The sequence below is a fragment of the Leptinotarsa decemlineata genome, unplaced genomic scaffold (assembly GCF_025532065.1).
Source record: "Leptinotarsa decemlineata unplaced genomic scaffold, Ldec_3_MD MMD2_tig00003192_RagTag_RagTag, whole genome shotgun sequence".
NCBI lineage: Eukaryota > Metazoa > Arthropoda > Insecta > Coleoptera > Chrysomelidae > Leptinotarsa > Leptinotarsa decemlineata.
Window position 1 is genome coordinate 4,284,484 of NW_027412582.1, and position 20,576 is coordinate 4,305,059.

At 33.7% G+C, this 20,576-nt stretch overlaps 1 protein-coding gene across 2 annotated transcripts; it reads left to right on the plus strand.

Moving 5' to 3' along the window:
• The first annotated feature begins 3,402 nt into the window (after positions 1-3,402).
• Positions 3,403-14,537, plus strand: LOC141483282 (uncharacterized). 2 transcript variants are annotated; one of them, XM_074177775.1, is made up of 3 exons: positions 3,403-3,571; positions 13,970-14,109; positions 14,317-14,537. In XM_074177775.1, exons 1-3 carry the CDS (start codon positions 3,421-3,423, stop codon positions 14,383-14,385), a joined length of 360 nt encoding a protein of 119 aa, XP_074033876.1. In that variant the 5' UTR covers positions 3,403-3,420; the 3' UTR covers positions 14,386-14,537. The 2 variants fall into 2 exon arrangements, with proteins under 2 accessions (XP_074033876.1, XP_074033875.1); XM_074177774.1 differs by lacking the exon at positions 3,403-3,571 and adding an exon at positions 12,665-13,511.
• Positions 14,538-20,576: the final 6,039 nt, after the last annotated feature.

Here is a 20,576-nt window from a genome sequence, read left to right on the forward strand (position 1 = left end):
CGTCTTTGAACATGTTTACGTGATATAATTCATGCAGCAGTCCACGTGAAATTAAGGCAATGCCTCTGCGTATAATTTTTTGATTTCTTCTTGAACGAGACATCACTTTTCACAGACACGAACACTGTGCACGAGAGGTGAAACCAGCAAACTGTAGAAAATATGTAAACGAGGATGATCTCCCTGGATGATTTCACTCTGAGTGATTCACTTTGGATGTACCTCAAAAGTGATATAATGTAAACCCCACTTTATAGTTGTAGAAATATGATCCACTGTTGGCTGGTTTTGTTATATTTATATGTTTTCCATCAATTGCGCCCAAACAGTTATTAAATTGCCAAAGATTCTGGAATCCATTGCTGACTTCTGACCTAACCTAAAATATGTCCATTATGAAACTAATGCAAACTAGACAGGGCTAACTGATTTTTTTCTGCTACATACATATACACACGCAAAACATGTAAAAAAATGTAAAGTATATCGTAATATTGTTTTATTTCCAGTTTTACATTCATATATTCCTTACTATTGATAAATTACTAATTTTTCTATTTTTTCTTTCAGAGTAACTGTTACGCTGAATGAAACTCGATATTGTCACCTATCATTACCACATCTAGTACTGATGAGATTTCACAAAGATCATTGAAGTCCCGATTTGAAATAACTACCTCAGTAACACCACAAAATGTTTCCCAAAAGAGGACTGCAACAAGGAAAAATAATAATGTCTGGGAAGAAAATAAATTGGCTCTCTATGATGCTACTCATGAAGTTTTGTCCTGTGAAGAAAATGTAGATGGCGAGTTTAATATAACGGGAAAAAGATTTGCATTTCAATTAAAAAAAATTGGATGATCAGCAGAGACTCATTGCGGAAAAGTTGTGGTCGGACATCATATTTTACGGCGCACAGGGAAGGAAAACTTGAATTACACTGCACACTAAAGTTTCCTTCAAAAAATGTGCTGCAACGTCAAACAAATAACAAACATACTCCCATAGAATCAACATTTCTATCGCAACAGTATTCAGAAATTAGCGGTCAATCAGATTTACCCCCTCATGAAATCACTAAAGATAGGTTAAACATGTTGACATCAAATCTATCAGACTATATTTTAATTCAGACGCATAGTGCAAATTGTGAAGAAGATAATTGTTAAATAGGTACCTATACTGTTTTTTGAAGCTGAATTATTTCCTGATTTTAGGTATTCGCTTTGAGTTTGACGAGAATTTTTTCCTTTCTCAATTTAAATAATGTTTATTAGGTTCGTACGATATTTTGTAAAATATACAATTTTTAAATTTAGAATTTCTTTTATACTTACCTTCAAATAATCATTTTTCAGTGCATGATATATAGCTTTGCACGCCTCAGGTATAATCTCACTTAGGGCTTGAGGTGAAATACCTGTTCTGAACTTAAGGTCTTGCTAAATATCTTAATGTAGCGACCAATCTTTCTTCAGCAGAAATTGCCTTTCTCATGATTGTGTCTTGTTTTGTTATTTTATTGCAAACTAAACCCACTAAAGACGTATAAGTATCAGAATCCATTCTTAAATAATTCTTAAAATCACAGGGCTCTTCTTGTTGCAACACTTGTAATAAATTCATATGAGAATATTTCTTTTTGTCCATTAACCACTTTTTACACCATTTTCTCTTCTTAACTTTTCGTTGTTCATCGTCATCATCTACCATTAATACCGTAGCTAAAAGGACAGCAGCTTTTCTTTTTGAAATTTTTGAAAACATACTTCCAAAACAACTTTTTAACCAACACTTTTGAACTATAAAATCTAAACTTCGGCGGTACGATGTGTCGTTAGGTGTGGATAAAAAATGGCTGTACTGCATGTCGTACGATTTTCTTTACGATTTGCAGTTCAACATGCAGTACGAAAAATGGTAACGTGTGTAGGCCACTTTTGGTTCAGTGTGCGCATGACGCACCAGTAGGGGAAGGGTGGGTATAGTGGCCACTGCGGGCATAGTGGCCACTGGCTATTATTGCACTATACGATGCTGTTACACAGCGACGGACGCGTCAACTATTCCATTAGTACGCCATCTGACAAGTGTTGTAAGTGGAAGCTGTTCTGATCACGATTATTGAATATTTTCGTATTTTCAACGTTTTGATTTAAAGTAAGTGTAATTAATTGACTATTATATCTAAACTTTCATACATAATATGGGCAACTGATAGTAACGTCTTGAAAGAGGTGTGTTTAGGCTACAAAGTGATGTGTCTGTATAACGCGTTGCTCGATTCGTTTAGCAGGTAGTGTGACATTTATGTAATGGCGGCGAAGAGGGCAAAGTAGCCACGTCTTTGGCCACTATGCCTGACATAAAGTAAAATATACAATAAATTACCATTATTTAATAAGATTATTGCAGCTTCATTTTAGATAAAAACTCTGTGTTATTTTTGTATGTTAATGATATTTAAGATATACCTAATACCTTCCGAAAACGTTGTTTTTTGTCAGGTGTAGAGATGGTGTCAAAATATCAGAGGAAGAGTCAGCAGCAGTCATGGGACCCCGCAGCGATGCAAAGAGCAATCGATGCCGTGAAGAAAGACGAAATGCCATATCAAACGGCTGCTAAAACTCACAATGTACCTAGGAACATACTGAAACGTCGTGTACTAAATATTTATCAAGACGCGACCGACAATAAAAAAGTATTAGGCCATTTCGAGCAGTTTTCAATGAAGACCAAGAACAGCAGTTGGTAAATTATCTCTTTGATATGGAAGTACATTTTTTTGGAATTAATAGTAGCAGATTACAGCCGGTTCTGGGCCTCCCCCCACCACTATGACGTATTATTTGTTTTTTTTTGTTGTTGTTGTTCAGTAACATCAAGGCGATGTGACCTTGAAGGGTCTGGTGCAGGGATTGTTCAGAATTTTGTTTTTCATATGAGATTTTTGGGTGTGTGTGTGTGTGTGTGTGTGTGTGTGTGTATGTTTCGTCATATTTGTGCAACTTGTGTGTGTACTATCCTTAATTATAACACTTCCAAATATTGTGGCATCTTACATGCGTAGCCACAATTTCTGTGAGAGTTTTCCATGCTCATTTTATGAAGTATTCATATTTTCTTTCAATTTTGAGCAACTTATACGTTGTAATTACAAAATTATGAACAAATTCAACTGAATTCTGAGTATTGTGAAATTTTAATGAATTTAACTATAAATGTGTGTGAGTTGCCACTGATGATGATGTAGCATGTTGCGTACACAGCCCCAATTATGGCATCTTGGACGTGGTAGTACTCTAGCGCCCTCTATAATGAGAAATGCACTGTTGCCGAAAAACCGACAATATATTTACCTAATACATGTTTGGTGTTTGTTAGTTCATGAGTTGCCATAGTAAAGTGTGCAATATGAACACGCGATCTCGAAGACTGATAGCTTTAGCTAAAATAAATAATGAAATTGAAGTTGATACTTGGACGGAGAACAATTTGATTTTTCTTCCTAAACATGAATCAACACAAGGCACTACCAGAGAACAACAAATTGCTGCAATTCAAGGTAAGTGAGACTGAGAAAAAAATAATTTAAATTATACTAGATATTTTCTTTTACGTTATATTTACATACCTCGTATTGAATAGGTTTTATTCTTTTAACGTGGGGTTTCATGAAAGAAATTACATTTTGCCAAAATTTTGTGTTCAAAAGATCAGTTTGTGACAATAGTTTGTGATCAATTTCGTTTTCCAAAGTATAAGTTTTTTGTCAATTTCAAATTGGCATAGATTTGTGGATTTTACTGTTCAAAAAATTATTACGTTCCTATAATTATTAAAAAGACTAAGTAGGTTGCTAGGTATAAAATAGAAGTGAGAAAGTTGAAATATTGAACACTGAATGGCCGTAATGGAAAATTAGTGGCTTTCTTTCAGATTTCTCGTTTATGAAAATTTTTTATATTGTTAGATACTTATAGGATTCATTCACTATAAGCACGCTGACTAGTGAATGTCAATTCATTGAAAATTATGATCATGGTGTCATTCGACGTTTAATGTCACCTGGAACTTTTTGAGGGAATTACAAATAATTTACTGAAAAAATAGTTTCGTTTTTGGTGAATATTTGAGAATCTATTATACAGGCCGTTTCTTTTTTTATGTAGTAACATTGCTATATTCTGAATAGTAACAGATACCAGACGAAAAAATGGGAAAAAAGGTAACTGTCATCGGAAACAATACAATGGTCGAAGAAAATTTACTGGGACTCTCGCCCTTCTCGAGTTATATGGAGAAAACCGAAAATGCTTTTTTTCGCTTTTTTCGAATGGAATTGTTATTTCGGAGAAAATCAAAAAAATTATAAAAAGAATGTTATTGTATTTGAAGTGTACCATGACCATCTAATAATAAATATTCGATAAAACGTTTCGTGTCAATGTGACCGCCATCAACTTTTTTCTTCAAATACGGACCTGTCTTTTTCATTACAGATATTGATAACGCGATGAATGTACTTTCCAAAGGTATACCACATTTGATATTTTTATAACATTTCATGTGAAATAACCACTATCATCAGTGACAACAATCAAACAGAAAAACAATTCATTTTATCATGAACTTTACAGAAAAATGAAAGCAAAACGGAAAATCAAAGGTTCATGGCAATTTCTGACAATTTCTCTGGCAATTTTCTAGCAGAATAGATGTGATACTAATACATGCATCTTTTATTTTTTGTTTGTGATGGTCGATATCTGTACTTGGTGTTGAAAAAACTTTATCCTTCATGTATCCCCAGACGAAAAACTCTAAAGGATTAAAATCCGGATATCGAGCTGGTCAGTTAATTGGTCTTTTGTTTCCAATCCATTTTTTAGGAATATTGCATCTAAATGCTTCCTTACTATTGCTGCATCATGAAAATATGCTGTTGAAAATATTGTATTCCACGGCGAATATTCAGTGGCAATTCATCTAAGTAGCCATCGAATTCATTGAATAGAAAATGAAGATACATTTCACTATTCAAATGATCATCCTAAAAGAAAGGGCCAAAGATGTTTGTTCCTACAATTCCCAACCAAACATTTATTCCGAATTTTTCTTGAAAATTGGTTTCTCCATGTGAAAGTTCATTTGTATTATTCCATCTATAATGGATATTTCTATTGAACCAACCATTGTCGTCCATCCATATTAGTTTTTTACAAATATTTCGTAATCCTTCCGTAATCCATTTATGTGGTATTATTTGCTCATCCATAATATTCATTCAATTCCTCAAACTTCCAGCAACCACACATTTTCTTGTTTTATTTTCGTCAAATGCATCATAGTCCCTTAAATTTCTTTCTAATCGTCTAAACATTTGGATGTTCGGAATACGACGATACGGGTATAGCTCAACAAATATATTCTTTGCCAAAAGAGGATTACTATTTGATTTTGCATAACTAAATAGCATATTAGTCCTTTCATCATTTCAATACATCCTTGATATGTTCAGTTTGACAGTTCTCAACAAATATCAACAACGCATTCAATTTTCTGCCAATCAACCAATCAAAGCCTACGTGTGGTGAATGAATTGAGATGCCATTTGATCATACCAAATTATACAACAATCGAATTTTGACCAAAAACTGATATTTTCGTTACTTCCAGGATTGAGAATTATGAAAATGTAACGAATCATAATTGATTAGGGAGAAATAAGCCTTCAAAGAAGGATTACGGCAATACAAAAATTTACAAAACGAAAAAGTACGAATTTCCATTGTGTTAGGGTACCTACCTGTCGAATTTATTGGGTTGTTTGAGTTATATTTTGATGAAATCGAAACAATTCACACAAAAAATAACGACAGGAACGTAATTTAAAATAGTTGTCACTGATGATGGTAGTTATTTCAAATGAAATGCTATAAAAATATCAAATGTGATAAACCCTTGGATTGTGAATTCGTCGCTTTATCAATATCTGTAATGAAAAAGACAGGTCCGTATTAAAAAAAAATTGATGGTGGCCATGTTGACACGAAACGTTTTATCGAAAATTTATTATCACATCGTCATGGTAAACTTCGAATACAAAAACATTTTTGTTTTCCATTTTATGATATTCTCCGAAATAACAATTCCATTCGAAAAAATCGAAAAACAGCAGTTTTGTTTTTCCCCGTATATCTCGAGAAAGGTGAGAGTCCCCGTAAATTTTCTTCGACCATTGTATTGTTCCCGGTGACAGTTACATTTTTCCCATTTAATCGTCTTCGTATCTGTTACGGTTTAGAAAATAGCAATGTTACCACATGATAAAAGAAACGGCCTGTAGATATGGCAACTAGAAGTAATCTGAAAAAGCAGGAAAGGTCCCTGCAAAATCTTTATGGAATTTGGGGGGTCGATGGATTTTTTTTGAATTGTTGATATGATGTAGTCCATGTAATTCTCAACCAATCTTATCATTTCGCCAACCCCAAAAAATGAACAGTTTTGCCGCTAGGGTCCATTAAAATCACCCCTTTCTCAGAAAAGAATATTGATTTTCGAAGCCAGGAACGACATTTTCACCTATTTCATTGTAAATGATGTTGCATATGATTATGCTCTTTGATAAAAAATATTCTTCACCCCCTTCTTTCCCCACCACCTATTATGAAATGCAGAAAAATGATATCTGGATTACTTTGGAATGCATAGTCGGATATTTGGATATGCTTGAATTAGGAAAATCGGACTTTTCATATGATTATTCCCCCTTTTTCCGAGGGGTACCTACAAAACAAAAAAAATCGGTGGATTTTTCAGAATTTTCAATATGATGCAGTTCATGTTATTGTGAATAGAAATTGATTAGGTGATGAACCCCGAACATGAACAGTTTTGTAGATTGGGGGCGTTAACATCACTCCTTGATCAGAATAGATGATTAATTTTCGAAAACAGGAATAACTTTTTCATCCGTTTCATTGAAGTTAATGTTGCATTTCACACCCCCCCCCCTTCCTTCACTTGTTATGAAACGCAAAAAAAATATATCTGGATTATTCTGAAATGCATCGTCGGACATTTGAATATGCTCCAATTAGAGAAACAGCATTTTTTCATGATTTCTTCTTCTCCCCCGAGAAAAACAAAACAAAAAAATCCGCTAATTTTTTTGAATTTTCAATATGGTGCAGTTCATGTTATTGTGAATAGAAATTAACTCGGTGACAGGGTTGCCACAACCTATTTGTATATCGGGGTAGACGAGCGGGGTAGATCGGGTCGAAGCGGGGTAGATTTTGTCAAACTGTATTTTATTCATCAGTGTTATAAATGAACTATTTTGGAAATATTGTAGTAGTCTGAAAAACAGGAAGCACTATTCGAAAAAAATATAACACTTCTCAGAACCGTTCTGGAACTATTCTGCTCATGCGCATGAGCAGAATCGTTCTAAGACGGTTCTGACGAAAACCAAAACAAAGCTAATAACAATGACCTTGAATGAATATATTGGATGGGACAAATCGAAAATTATAAGAACAAAAGTTACATTATATATTTCAAAACATGAATATATACTTACAATACAAAAATAAACACCATATTTATTATATAAAAATAAACAAAACAGTACTTCTCATAAAAATAAATATGAAAAAATAAACAAAACAGCCATTCTTAAAATATCACAGATATAAAAAAAAATAAACAAAACAGCACTTCTTATAAGCACATGTCATATATAGGAACTGAATGATAATATATAAGTATAAGTACAAACCTGAGAATGATAAAGGATTCAATTAAAAAAATATTCCATAGTACTACAAATTTACTTACCTATCCATGTTTAAGTGGTTAAGCACCAAAAAATAATATATTCGTTATTCGTATTCATATTCATACATAAAAAATACACACAACGGTCAACATGTCAACAAAATAAAATACTGACAACTGACATCAGTGCAGGGACATAACAACATTACGTGACAACGTGACATTATTGACATTGACAATCATGACATAAGTGAAAGGTGAAAGCATATATGTCAATGTCAATCCAATTGCACTGCACTGCCAGGAAGTACTAGAGATCCAGAAAAGTGCACTCGAATGTGAAATACCTGCCCTTTCCTCAAATCCTTATTTTGTATGTCGAGGTAGATTTGATATGAAATTTCAAATTTTTTCATCGAGGATTATTCACACTTTCCTAACTTTTTTGTAGCGGGGTAGATTTGCTTGAGGGGAGCAAGCGGGGGAAATTAATCTGGAGAGGGGTAGAAATACCCCGTTCGGGGTAGCTGTGGCAACCCTGCTCGGTGATAAACCCCAAAAATAGATAGTTTTGATGCTAGAGGGCGTTGAAGTCATATCTTGCTCAGAATAGACTATTTATTATAGGCGAGAACGATATTTGTACTCATTTTGTTGCCCTCAGAAACAAGCATATTCAAATATCCAACGATGCTTTACAGAATAATCCGGATATCATTATTTGTGTTCCATAATAGGTGGTAGGGGAAGAGGGGGGGTTAATATATTTTTATAAAAGAGCACAATCTTATGCAACATTATCTACAATGATACAGGTGAAAATGTTTCCGGTGTAATTTTTCTATAGAGATTCTTGTTCATTCATGGTTCTAGATAATAGTTATCCATGTTTTAGTCCATATCCATATTTTAGAGGCGAAAAAGCCCTGTACGGCTAAATGTAAGGCATCGTCAGGTGTAGTTGACGTGCAAAAACCCTCATATGGAAAGGTTATCAACTTGACTATCCGACTACCTTGTCAATAGAGCATATACTTTGTGCCAGCCCCGCTGGGGACCGAATCAGGTCTTTAGAGTTCGGCAGAGCCGTACAAACTAATCGGCTTCGTTAGGAAGCTGGGTTTTCTTGGCCGAGTGTTAATGGGTGTGAGCCACAATAAACCCTTTCGGGTTGCGGTGGAGGGTCGAATAGACCTACTCACTTTGAACCTAACCTAACCTATCCATATTTTGGGTTTCTTGATATTTATATTCAGCCAGTTGAAATGATTTAACTTCATTCTTATTTCATTTTGATTTTACTGAAGCGTCTGATTCGATCAATGAGAGTTTTTTTAGGAACAATCAAAATTATAAATTTTGTTTGGATAATTTAGAGTGGTATAACTTTTTATTTAGAAAATTCTTGCTATTTCAACATATTGTTATCTACTCGATATCTACTTCATAAAAAAATAAGTGATGGAACTTAAAAGAATGAGAAATAGAAAAATATTAATACTATATATTAATACCAATAATTCTTTCATGATAATTAAGGATATCATAAAAACATTTATTGTTTATATATTGTTTTTATTGAGACTATTCAACTCACAAACTTATTTTTTCAAAACTTTTGTTACTTTATTTTTATTAATAATACTTATTTATTTTTAAATTTATTCTCAGGGTTTGAGTTGGTGAATAGTTACTACTCTGAAGCAAAAACTTCTGGCAGTGAGTATATTCCAGACTCTGATGATAATTCAAGCAGCGATAAGGAAAAACGTAATAAAAACGTGAGATTCGCTAGTAATTTACCTGCAAAAAACATTAAAATTTTGCAAGACGTTACAATACGTATGGAAAACGAGCATATACCAACAAACTATGTTATAGATGATAATAAAACTGATAAAAGTTATGTCATGCGTGAATATTTTGAAACGAAAGAAAATGAATTGATGAATCCCCTAAACTTGGATGAAGGAATTGATGTTCCTGATTGTTCTCATACAGATGACAAAAATACAACTGATACAAAACGAAGCAATGAAACTTCGAAAATAAGTAATAGTTCATCAGAAAATGTATATAGAAAAAGTAATAATACTAAATGAAGTTAAAATAAACCCAGCGGGTAAAAATAACGGTAAGAGAATAAGGAACAAAACTCATGTTTGTTACTTTTGTGAAAAAATTCTCATTAATATGGCATGACACTTTGAATTAGTCCACTCAAAAGAGACAGAAGTAAGCAAATACTTGATTTACCCTAAAAAATCCAAGGAGCGACGCGATGGTTTCAAGATTATTCGAGTTGGTGACTTCTACCATAATTGTAATGTTTTAGCTACAAATAAAGGCGAACTAATTTTAATCCGTCGTCCAACAGAAAATGAAATAAACTTTATTGAAGTGAAAGATTATGGTCCTTGCCCTAACTGTTTGGGATTTTATTGAAAAAACACATATGACATCACCTTAAATTTATTTGTAAAGAAAAATTACCATTAGTAGATTCCAATTCCAAGCACGTTATTGCGGAAAGCAATGCCATAATGGCTGATATTTATGGTTTTGGATTTACAAAAGATTTTACTGATGCCATTCTATCAACGTTCAAATCTGATGATGTTGGTAGCATCTGTCAATCTGATATACTTATTATGAAATTTGGTGCAATGCAGTTCGAAAAATTTGATAAAACACAAAATGAATTAATTCGTCAAACAATGCGGCAGTTGGCGTGATTAACAATAGCTTTGCGAGAAATATCAAAAAACTCCTCTCTATCATTGAGCGACTTTTTAGTACCAGAGAAATTTGATTTCATTATTCAGGCCACAAAAAGTATCAGTATGAGTACATATAAGGTAGGTGCGGCCAATAAGGCCTATCGGGTAATAAGGCCTAAGTAACAGAAACACAACTTTAAATGGTTCCCGCTGAGCGAAATCACAGTCATAGGTAGCAAACCATCCTAGATGGCGCCCCAAACCTGTTACGACTCGCAAGCCCGAGTGCTGCCGCCAGTCCGACATCGCTCATTGTGGCCGGCGGACACACGTCTCGATTTATAATATAACGGTCGAACCAAACGTAAGTATTTTTTTCATTTTTACACTTTTCCACATTATTTTATAGTTAACTTTTTTATTAGTTAATGTTTGAAAGACCTGTATTGTACAAAATAGTATAAATTAGACAAAATAATATTTTAAACTTTTCTTGACAATGTGGTTGGTTGTTAATAAGGCCTATAAAATTTGACCATAGGCCTTATTACCCTCCTTTATTAATATCATCGAGTGACTATTTTACTGTTTATTTAAGACCTTTAGAAATGAAATAACAACTGTTTTTAATTGATTTATGGTTTTCAGGCAAACCTCATAATCACAATGCCTTCTAAGCGAGCATTGTGGTCTGAAGATGATCTGGTGGCAGCAGTCAGAGCAGTACGGTTGAGTACGTACAAAGCTGCTGAAAGGTACAAAGTACCCAGAAGAACTATACGAAACCACCTCCAGACCGCCAGTTTAAAAAAAAAACCTTGGGCCGAAAACCTTTACTTAATGAAGAACAGGAAGCTGAGCTTGTGAGTAGAATTGTGAGGTTTGCTGCAATAGGATTACCTGTTACTCCAGAGATTCTCCGCCGGTTAGTCTTTAAATTTTGCGAGACGAATGCCATCAATCATCCCTTCAATCAACAAGCTAAAGTTGCTGGTAAGGATTGGTTTAAGGCGTTTATGAAGAGACATTCGGAGATATCACGTCGAAAGGTTCAGTTTATGAACCCGGCCAGGGCTGGTTTGTATCCATTTAACCCGCACGCTATTCCTGAAACAGCCTTTGCTCCATCTGTATTGTCAGAAGCTCCAGCTCCTGTACCAGACGTTGTAGATGTAGAAAATTCGCCACCTCACGTCCCATCTAGGCCAACAGCTTCCGAGACACCCCAGACATCGACGTTCATGCAAGAACAAAGAATTGATAATACCCCAAAAAAATCATCTGAAATGTTTTACAGAATGGTTTACGGTAGTTCCAGTTCTGACGATGAGGATAATGTACCCCTCGCTCAAGTGAAAAGAGCATCATTTAAGCAACTCCTGCCTACACCAGCTAAAAATACCGAAAAGACACCAACAGTCAGAAGAAAAGCCATCAATTATAGAGAAACTCCAGTTACCAAAGACCTGTTTGGTAAAAACAAAATAGAAAAAAAGACCTCAAAAATGAAAAGCACAAAAGGAGCAAAGAGCAGGAAGTTGGTACTGTCACGCATGTAAACAGGAGCAAGAGACTGCTATGAGGATGTGTTGCAAATGCAGCAAGTGGTACCACGAGAAGTGCGTTGGTTTAACAGAGGAGGATGATGATTATTTTGAGTGTCCAGATTGTGCCTAATTAAAGAAAAAATGTTATTTTCAAGTCTTTACTGTGATTATCGTATTACTATTATTTTATGGATCACAATTACCAAATATAAGAAGATTATTTCATTTATTTTTGTAGTTTAAAGTCTTAGGCCTTAATATACTACCATAGTTTAATAAGGCCTAAAGACAGTGTTTTTTAAAATTTTTAATTTTAACTATGTTTATAGCAGAACTTGCTGTTTTTCGTTTTTAATTAATAGTGATTGACATAAATGTTTAATAAACATTAAAATTTACTGATTTGTTTAAACAGTCTTTGATTTATTTAAATTTCCGCTTAGCTAGGCCTTATTGGCAGCATCTACCTTAGTGATGAAACATGTCGACCAGACTTCCATACACCAAGTTTAGCTTTGAAATTGGGATATGCACTGAAAAAGTGTATTTCAATAGAAAGAGGAACTGCACTCAGGTCTGGGAACATGAAAAGAAATTGATCGTTGCTCTCTTTCCTTCATTTAATGAATATGGAATGGACAATACGTATTTCCTCCAATGCATTATCAACTCTTCATCGCAGAAAAATCAATGCTACAGAATTGTTACCATTAACAAATAACTTGGTAAAAGTAAGCAAATATATCGATGAAAGTATTTTAGCTACCAAGCTTGAACTTGAAGGAAATCGATCTAATGCCACATGGACAAAATTAGCTACATTGGTTTTGGCAAGAATCATTCTTTTTAATAAACGAAGATCTGGTGAAGCGGCTCGAATGAAAATGAGTAACTATATTTCTAGACCATCGTGGAAAGAACAAAATACTGAAGAAATTAAATTGTCATTAACGCCTATAGAACAAAAGTTAGCAGAACATTTGGTTATAGTCGAAATAGAAAGAAAACGAGGGCGAAAAGTACCTGTTATTCTTTCTTCTATCTTGAAAGAATGTATAGATATTTTAATTAGACACAGAGATGAATGTAAAATATCATTTCATAATAAACATGTTTTCGCTCGATCAAATGATTCAGTAAATTATCTTCGAGGACATGATTGTTTGAAAAAAAATTGTGATGAAGTAAGACTTAGAAAATCCATCCATTATAACAGGTACAAAACTAAGAAAGTATATAGCAACTGTTTGTCAATTATTCAATATGACCGAAAATGAATACGATTGGTTAGCACGACATTTGGGGCATGATATTAAAGTACACCGAAATTTTTATAGAATGCAGGAAAGTGCCATAAAGTTAACTAAAGTCAGCCGCCTATTACTGGCCGTAGACAATGGCGAAGTAAATAGATTCGTTGGTAAAAATATTGGCGAAATCGACATAAAAGGTATGCAAAATTCTTATATTTTTATCATCCAAACTTTATTCTGACAGTTCACTATAGTAGGTTTTACAAAAATCACAACAAGTGTTCCGCTATAGAATAGTTTTCTCAAGCATGAATAAGCATTATTCATGCTTGAGAAAGCGAAATACGTGTCGCAGTTTTTGTAAAACCGTTCATAGTGAAAATCGTAAAATAAACTGTTTTAGTAGGGTACTTAATTAAAATATCTCAACTTTAATATGCTATAAAAATGCTTTTTTGAGAAATTATATAAATTTTCTTAACAAATTTAAACAGGATCAATAGCAATATCTCTCTTTCCTTAGAATAGGTTAATTGATGAAGTTTTATAATGAACATATGTTACATTTGATACAAGATAGGTACTGTCGAAATGCAGAAAAACAAAATTAGGTAATATAAAAATATGTTCCAGAACAAAATATTTTTTATTTCAGATCTTCCAGGGTTAGAAGATGATGAAAAAGAAACTGATGATAACGAAGTGAAAGAAAATGAATTTGATAGACAGATAGTAAAAGAACCAGATGATGGAATTCAAGAAAAAAAAAAGATTATGTTTTCAAAAAAACAAAAGGTATTTCAACCTCATCAAAAGTGTTCTCAAAATTAATATTTTATACCTTTTCTAAAAGATCTTACAGAAAATCATTAAATTTAACCTATATTAGGGTTCAAACTACCTTGGTATAAGTTTATAGGCCAAAAAATATTCAATGGAATACTCAGTATTTAGGTGTCATTTAGCTGCAGACTTTGACTTCAACTTATACATTATCATTAGTTTCAGCAAAGAAGAAAGCTCATGTTGCTCATAAAGTTTGGAGTCAAGAAGAAAAAGAAGCTGTTGTAGAATTTTTTCGAATGAATATTAAAAAATCTATCGTACCAGGAAAATCACAGTGTGTAAAATGTATAGAGGAGCATCCTGTGCTGAAATCCCGAGATTGGAAGAAAATTAAATATTTTATCAAAAACCAAAAACAAAAAAATAAATGTTCAAAGAGAAATTAATAAAAAAAATTAGGATTATTTCAAAATTTCTGTACTTTGATTCCTGTTCATAACCTTTGACATCATTTGAATTCTCTAAAAATATGGAACGGATTATAAAACATTTTTATAAACTGAAATATAAAATGTAACAAGTCTCAACCTTTGCATATTTATTGACCTGTTAAGAAACATCTAAATCGTTTTCAATCGTATTGATAAAGGATGGTAATTTAATGTGTTTTACTACTGAAAAACACTTTGATGTGAGATTTTCATGAAACAGCTTCAAAAACCGCAACACATGTCTCACTATACGTTATCTGTTTCAGGCATGTATTATATGGTAGTAAACTACACCTAGTAATATCAATAGCAGTCGTACACTCTGGTCTCAACTATTTTTTAGGTTATGTTATTATCTTAAAGTTTTTCGCATAACTTCTACATATCAGTTACATTACAACGTTCTATGTTACATTGCATCATATGTAACTGTGACATTCATGTTATTTTGATGTTATAGCAAAATACCAGGGTAGGATACGTAACAATTTTACATGACACAAAATGTCAAAATGGTTCAATGTATCTGTGATTCTACATATTGAATAATATTGTTGATCCGATAGATTACTGAAACATGTACCACAGCTATGCTTTTTTTAAGTACATAATTTTAGCACTTGAAGGGCCAATTTTTGAAATTGTGAGAATGTATTCTAGACAAAGTGACATCATTTTCAAACATAATTCAAACCCGCCAATTATTATCATTTCACCTAGAAAAAAATTGTGTCAAATTTTTCTACTCAGTGCAGAAATTATTATTTGACTAAAATTATAAAAAAAATTATAATAGTTTCAAACTGATTATTATATATAGCAATAATTGAAAATTTCAAAATTATCAAAAAATGTATACTTTACGCGTGAAAGTATTTCAACAATAACATACCACTTTTTAAAGAAATGATAACACTAACTTTTAAATGAAGAGCTTCTAGTCTTGTAGGTGATTATTTTGAATTCGAACAGTCATTGAACTCAGCATTAAGGAGCCCTTTTGCGTTATTGAAGACGAATTTCCTATTTTTTCTCATGAAAATCCCTATTATTCGTACTTAATGAAAAGATGTCAGTGATTCAACATTGATCAGAATTGATTTTCTTCTCATACCAAGATATCATATCAGGATGTAACTGTTAATAACAAACATAATTATGTCACTTCCCATATCTTTTTTTTCCATAGAAGAGCGACATGTGAAAGGAAAAAAATTAATAACGAATGGAAGAATCATGAAATAATAATGAGCTTACTGATTACATAACTTATCATAACAACGTACCTATTAGTGAATGAAAAATGTTACCCCAGGACATCCAATTATGGTTGTTTTTACTCCCTTGCAAGATTAAAATATTTCACTTTAGTCTAAATTAAAATATTAGTAACAGTATAAGAGTTGACACCTTTGAAAGCCTATGGATCAAGTTATTTATCATTGAGCCTTTGACAGGTTGTTGATTATTCAGCAATATAACGGTGGTTCAGCCAACTAGAGTTTTTGTTTGATAAAAGTAATACTTATGTTCGTCAATAATTTTCAAATATTCTTGATTTTTTCCTTACTTCACGATATGTGATATATGTGAGCAATAAATATTTCTAGTATTTTAAAATAACTAAATGAGTTTGAATGTTGGACTTCCATCGTCTAATATATTGTTAACAGATTCGAAATCTGTCTAAAAAAATTATGAAAATTAGTAATTACAATAGCAAATTACAATAGCTCAAATAATAATTACATATAGCAATAAAACGTGATATGGAAATTCAATAAAAACAAAACGTTACAATAATAATAATAGCTGAAAATTAAAAGATTTCAAATCGAGTTACATCACGACGTTTCGATTGGTAGTATGCACAATTGTCTTCAAGTGATGACTGAACTATTCCTTCGAGAGATGATTATTTATACGTCATTCGAGCGCCTTTCACTTTCACCGCTCATGTGTTTAGTGGGGAGTTGGCCGTTTAGTGAAAGTTGATTGTTCCACTTCATTAGAAGTTTTACATACGTTGCGTATCTCGACGCAAGCTTGGCTGAATGTATCGTTTGACAACATATATGCAGCTTCTTTTAACTTTCTCCTGTACCAATGTTTTTTACTGTGAATGACTACGGCTTCGGACCACTTGATGTTGTGTTGATGAGTCCACACATGCTCTGATATTTCCGATTTGCTGGTTTCTCTTCATTGTGTGTTTCTCTTGTATTCGGCGAAGCGTACTTTCAATGACCTCTTGATTTCACCGATATAGCGATATAGGATTTGCCGCACTCACAGGGTTTCCGATAGGTGCAATTCTTGGAGTCACAATCTGCGTTTGGTAACCTAGTTTTAGTGAGGTTGCTACGGATGGTGTTTCCGGATCTGAAGTTGTTCTTGGACCCAATTCTCCTTATCCTTTCCGACAATACTCTGATGTAGGGCTGGTTGTGACGGCTTCTTTTACTTGTGAACCTCTTGCTGCCACCTAGCCAACGTCTGTTTCATCATTTTCATCATCACTCTGGAGTAACCATTCCGTTCTAAATCTTTATTGATGATGTCTAGTTCTTTCTCGAGACCATCCTTTGCATTGCAGAGTCCGAAAACACGATTCATTAGAGTCCTTATGATTCCTCTCTTGGTAGATTGATGGTGGTTGGATTTGTGATTCACATACTGTAACCATGTGGGTGGGTTTCCGATATACAGATGTTTCCTACTTGTCGGTCCCCTTTACTAAAACGTCCAAGGATGGCAATTCGTTATGGAGTTTTTTTTTTCCATCGTGAAGGCGATGGAAGGTTTCACGCTGTTGATATGCTTTAGAAAGATGTTTAGTTCTGTATTTCCATGGTTCCATACTATGAAGGTGTCGTCAATTCGAGTCCTTAACCACTCCATATATATGTTGGCTATGACTGATGAAAGTGACTATACCATTGGCATGCCTCATCTTGGATAGATAATTTGTTCCACAGTTAAGAATAGCAGTTCCGTACACAGCATCCCAGCAGTTTCATGATTACTTCTAAAGGCAAGTTTGTTCTACCTTCCAGGTTCCCATCTTCGGATAGCTTCCTCTGTATAAGTTTGTTTATAATACGAAATACGTCATCTTATATCCACAGAATTCAAAAACTCAGTAAATAGGAAAAGCAAATATTTAAATTAATATTTTATGAATGAAAGATTCACCTAGATGGGGATGATTAGTTGAAAATTCCACCTATAACAAACACTTCCACAAGATAATTCACATTGATTACGAGTAAGACATCACTGAAATTCCCGACTTGAATCGCTTGAAATAAGTTTGTAGAATTGACACGGATGATGTCTTCAGATTTCAAAAAAGTTGGGGGCACCTTGAAATATTTACTGGTCATGTAGTTTTTCAATTTTTAAAATACAGCATGGAAGTTAACAGAAATGGCAACATCGCTATTAACACACTTACAAGATAATAATGTTTATGGTAACTCAAGTACACACTATTCAGGTGTAGCAATAATAATGGCAACAATGAAACACTTTTCTATTCACATAATATTTGTGGCGACAGATGCCATAAGTATATAATCGTCATATCTTCATATATAGTGGGTGTAAATAAGTATTTCTTATAGGCACACATTTAACTCGACAGACGGCATAAATATAGAAAAATAATTGAGATATGCCACAATTGGGGATATTGCATGCGTTGCCATTAATATTGTGGCACGTGTGTGTGTGTGTGTGTGTGCGCGCGTGCGTGCGTGCGTGCGTGCGCGTGCGTGTGTGCGTGCGTGTGGAACACTGTGTATATAAAAAACAGTATTTGTGGCAGATTTCACAATTGTGGTATACTTGCACGCTCATACCACAATTTTGTCGGTGATTTTCGCATAGTTCAGCTGATGACGAGTCTATCGATACCTACTTCATAGTTTCAATGTGTAAGATGCCACTAAGACCCTTCATGCATGTTACTACACACACCACTATTTGTGGAATACCAAAAGTCACTGCTTTGAGCGCCCTCTATATGGGTTAATTCCAGTAATTTTTCAGAATCTCTGGCTGTAGCTGTGTAAATAATATTCTACCTATTCATGTATATTAGTGGAATATCAACTGGATTATTAAGTTTTGTTACGTACATTCGGAGAGAAAAACAATCAATACTTTTTCATTATTATAACAACCATTGTACAAAGAAACGATTCATGAATACTTTATTTGGATTCTTTGGTACAGGAAGCAGCATGAAAAATTAATTGAGGTAAAATAAAAGAATCCAAAAACTATTTTTCAAAAAGTATGAAAAATCGTGAAAATGATCTCATATATCAGATAGAGATTCAAATACATCAAATCCGCTCTCAATGAAAACTGAATGCATCTATATGTATCATTGTTACACGCATGGTCTGTCAATCATCAGGAGATATATTTTTTTTATTTATTCCCAGACTGAGTATGTGATATGAGCAGGTAGTTTTATAGATAATCAATAGCTTGTAGATCTCGATGATCTCAACTTGGCGAGTGAAACGCGTGTAGAGTAACAGTGACGTAGGTTTCATTAAAAAAAATTATAGTGTATGGGACTTGTGGACTTGGAATTATCTACACTGTGACCTCCCCAGATCTATTGAAAATAATATGATCTTATGTTGCTTACAGTTCTTCAACCTATATCATCCATTATTACCAAGGAAGCTTTAAAGGAAAGTTTGATATGATACAAATTTCGCTAAAAATATAATTCCAAATCCATTTTCAATCGAAGAAACCAATATATGCCCAAGAGAACTCCGTCAAATTCAGAACAAGAGATATCAAACTAGTTTTCAATTCACGGATGACAATTTGCCGGGCCAAAATATTTGGGAATCTTGCAGAATACAGATGAACTTCCTATTAGATGTCAATGTGATAGTCCTTCGTTGCAATGAGATGAATGTGGTTTACTCAACTTCAGAATATATTGTGGTTGATTATTTCAGTAAAACATTTTCAAATTAATAAAGTCCAGTGGCTTGTCCTCTTAGATTAGATTAGAATTGAGGTTTGTTTGGTCAGTAACGAGTTCAGGGAATTCTTTTCTCTGTTAATTTTCAAACTTTCTAACATATTCAATTTCATTCCTTTGCCTCCCAAATGCAATTCCAATTCATGTTCAAACACATGATATTCTGTGAGCAAATGGAGAAGACGATGAAACTTTATCTCACTTCCTTGGCGAGTGTGAGGCATATGGAAGATTGTGATTCGAAGGAAATCTTTGGAAAGGAAAAACTCCAACAAGAGGTACTTATCGAACTAGAATTGTCGGACATAATAATCTTCAACAGAAAGCCAAGATGGTTAGAACAGGAAGACTAGGAATGGCAGATCCGTTTCCATTTCATCCCCAATGAATCAAAAAAAGAAAATAATCCGAACGCTGATCGATATGAAATTCGAAATTCCTCTTCATCTACTGCAAATGATGGGTGTCATGATGAAAGCCAAAATATCAACTTCGAATATGATTCATTCCGAAGACCGTATAATGTTGATTATGTATCAACATGTTCAAACATGAGAAAAAAACTATGGAGCGAAACAGAAGAAGGGTGAGAACGAGACACTTGATGCTATAGGTGCCCCAACGGATGGATTGACCGTCGAGATGTGGTCTGGTCAAGGAGAAATCCGAATTTTTAGTTCATATTCATCTAATTCATCAAGTAACGACATGCATGGTAACGAATCGATTGGACACTAAACAAAAAGTAGATATTCTGAAAAAAAAAAGAATTCCATGAACAAGAAAAGCCGAAGCAAAAAGAAGAGCGCAATTAAAGTAGATAAAAAATCTTGATATTGAATGGAATATCAGATTTTCATCGAATGCGTTGAATATGTTGCATAGGAAAAAATTGAGCTGCACGTAACTTTTACCAATAACCAGTGATCTGATAAAGCTCAACAAATACATTGAGGATGAAATGAAGG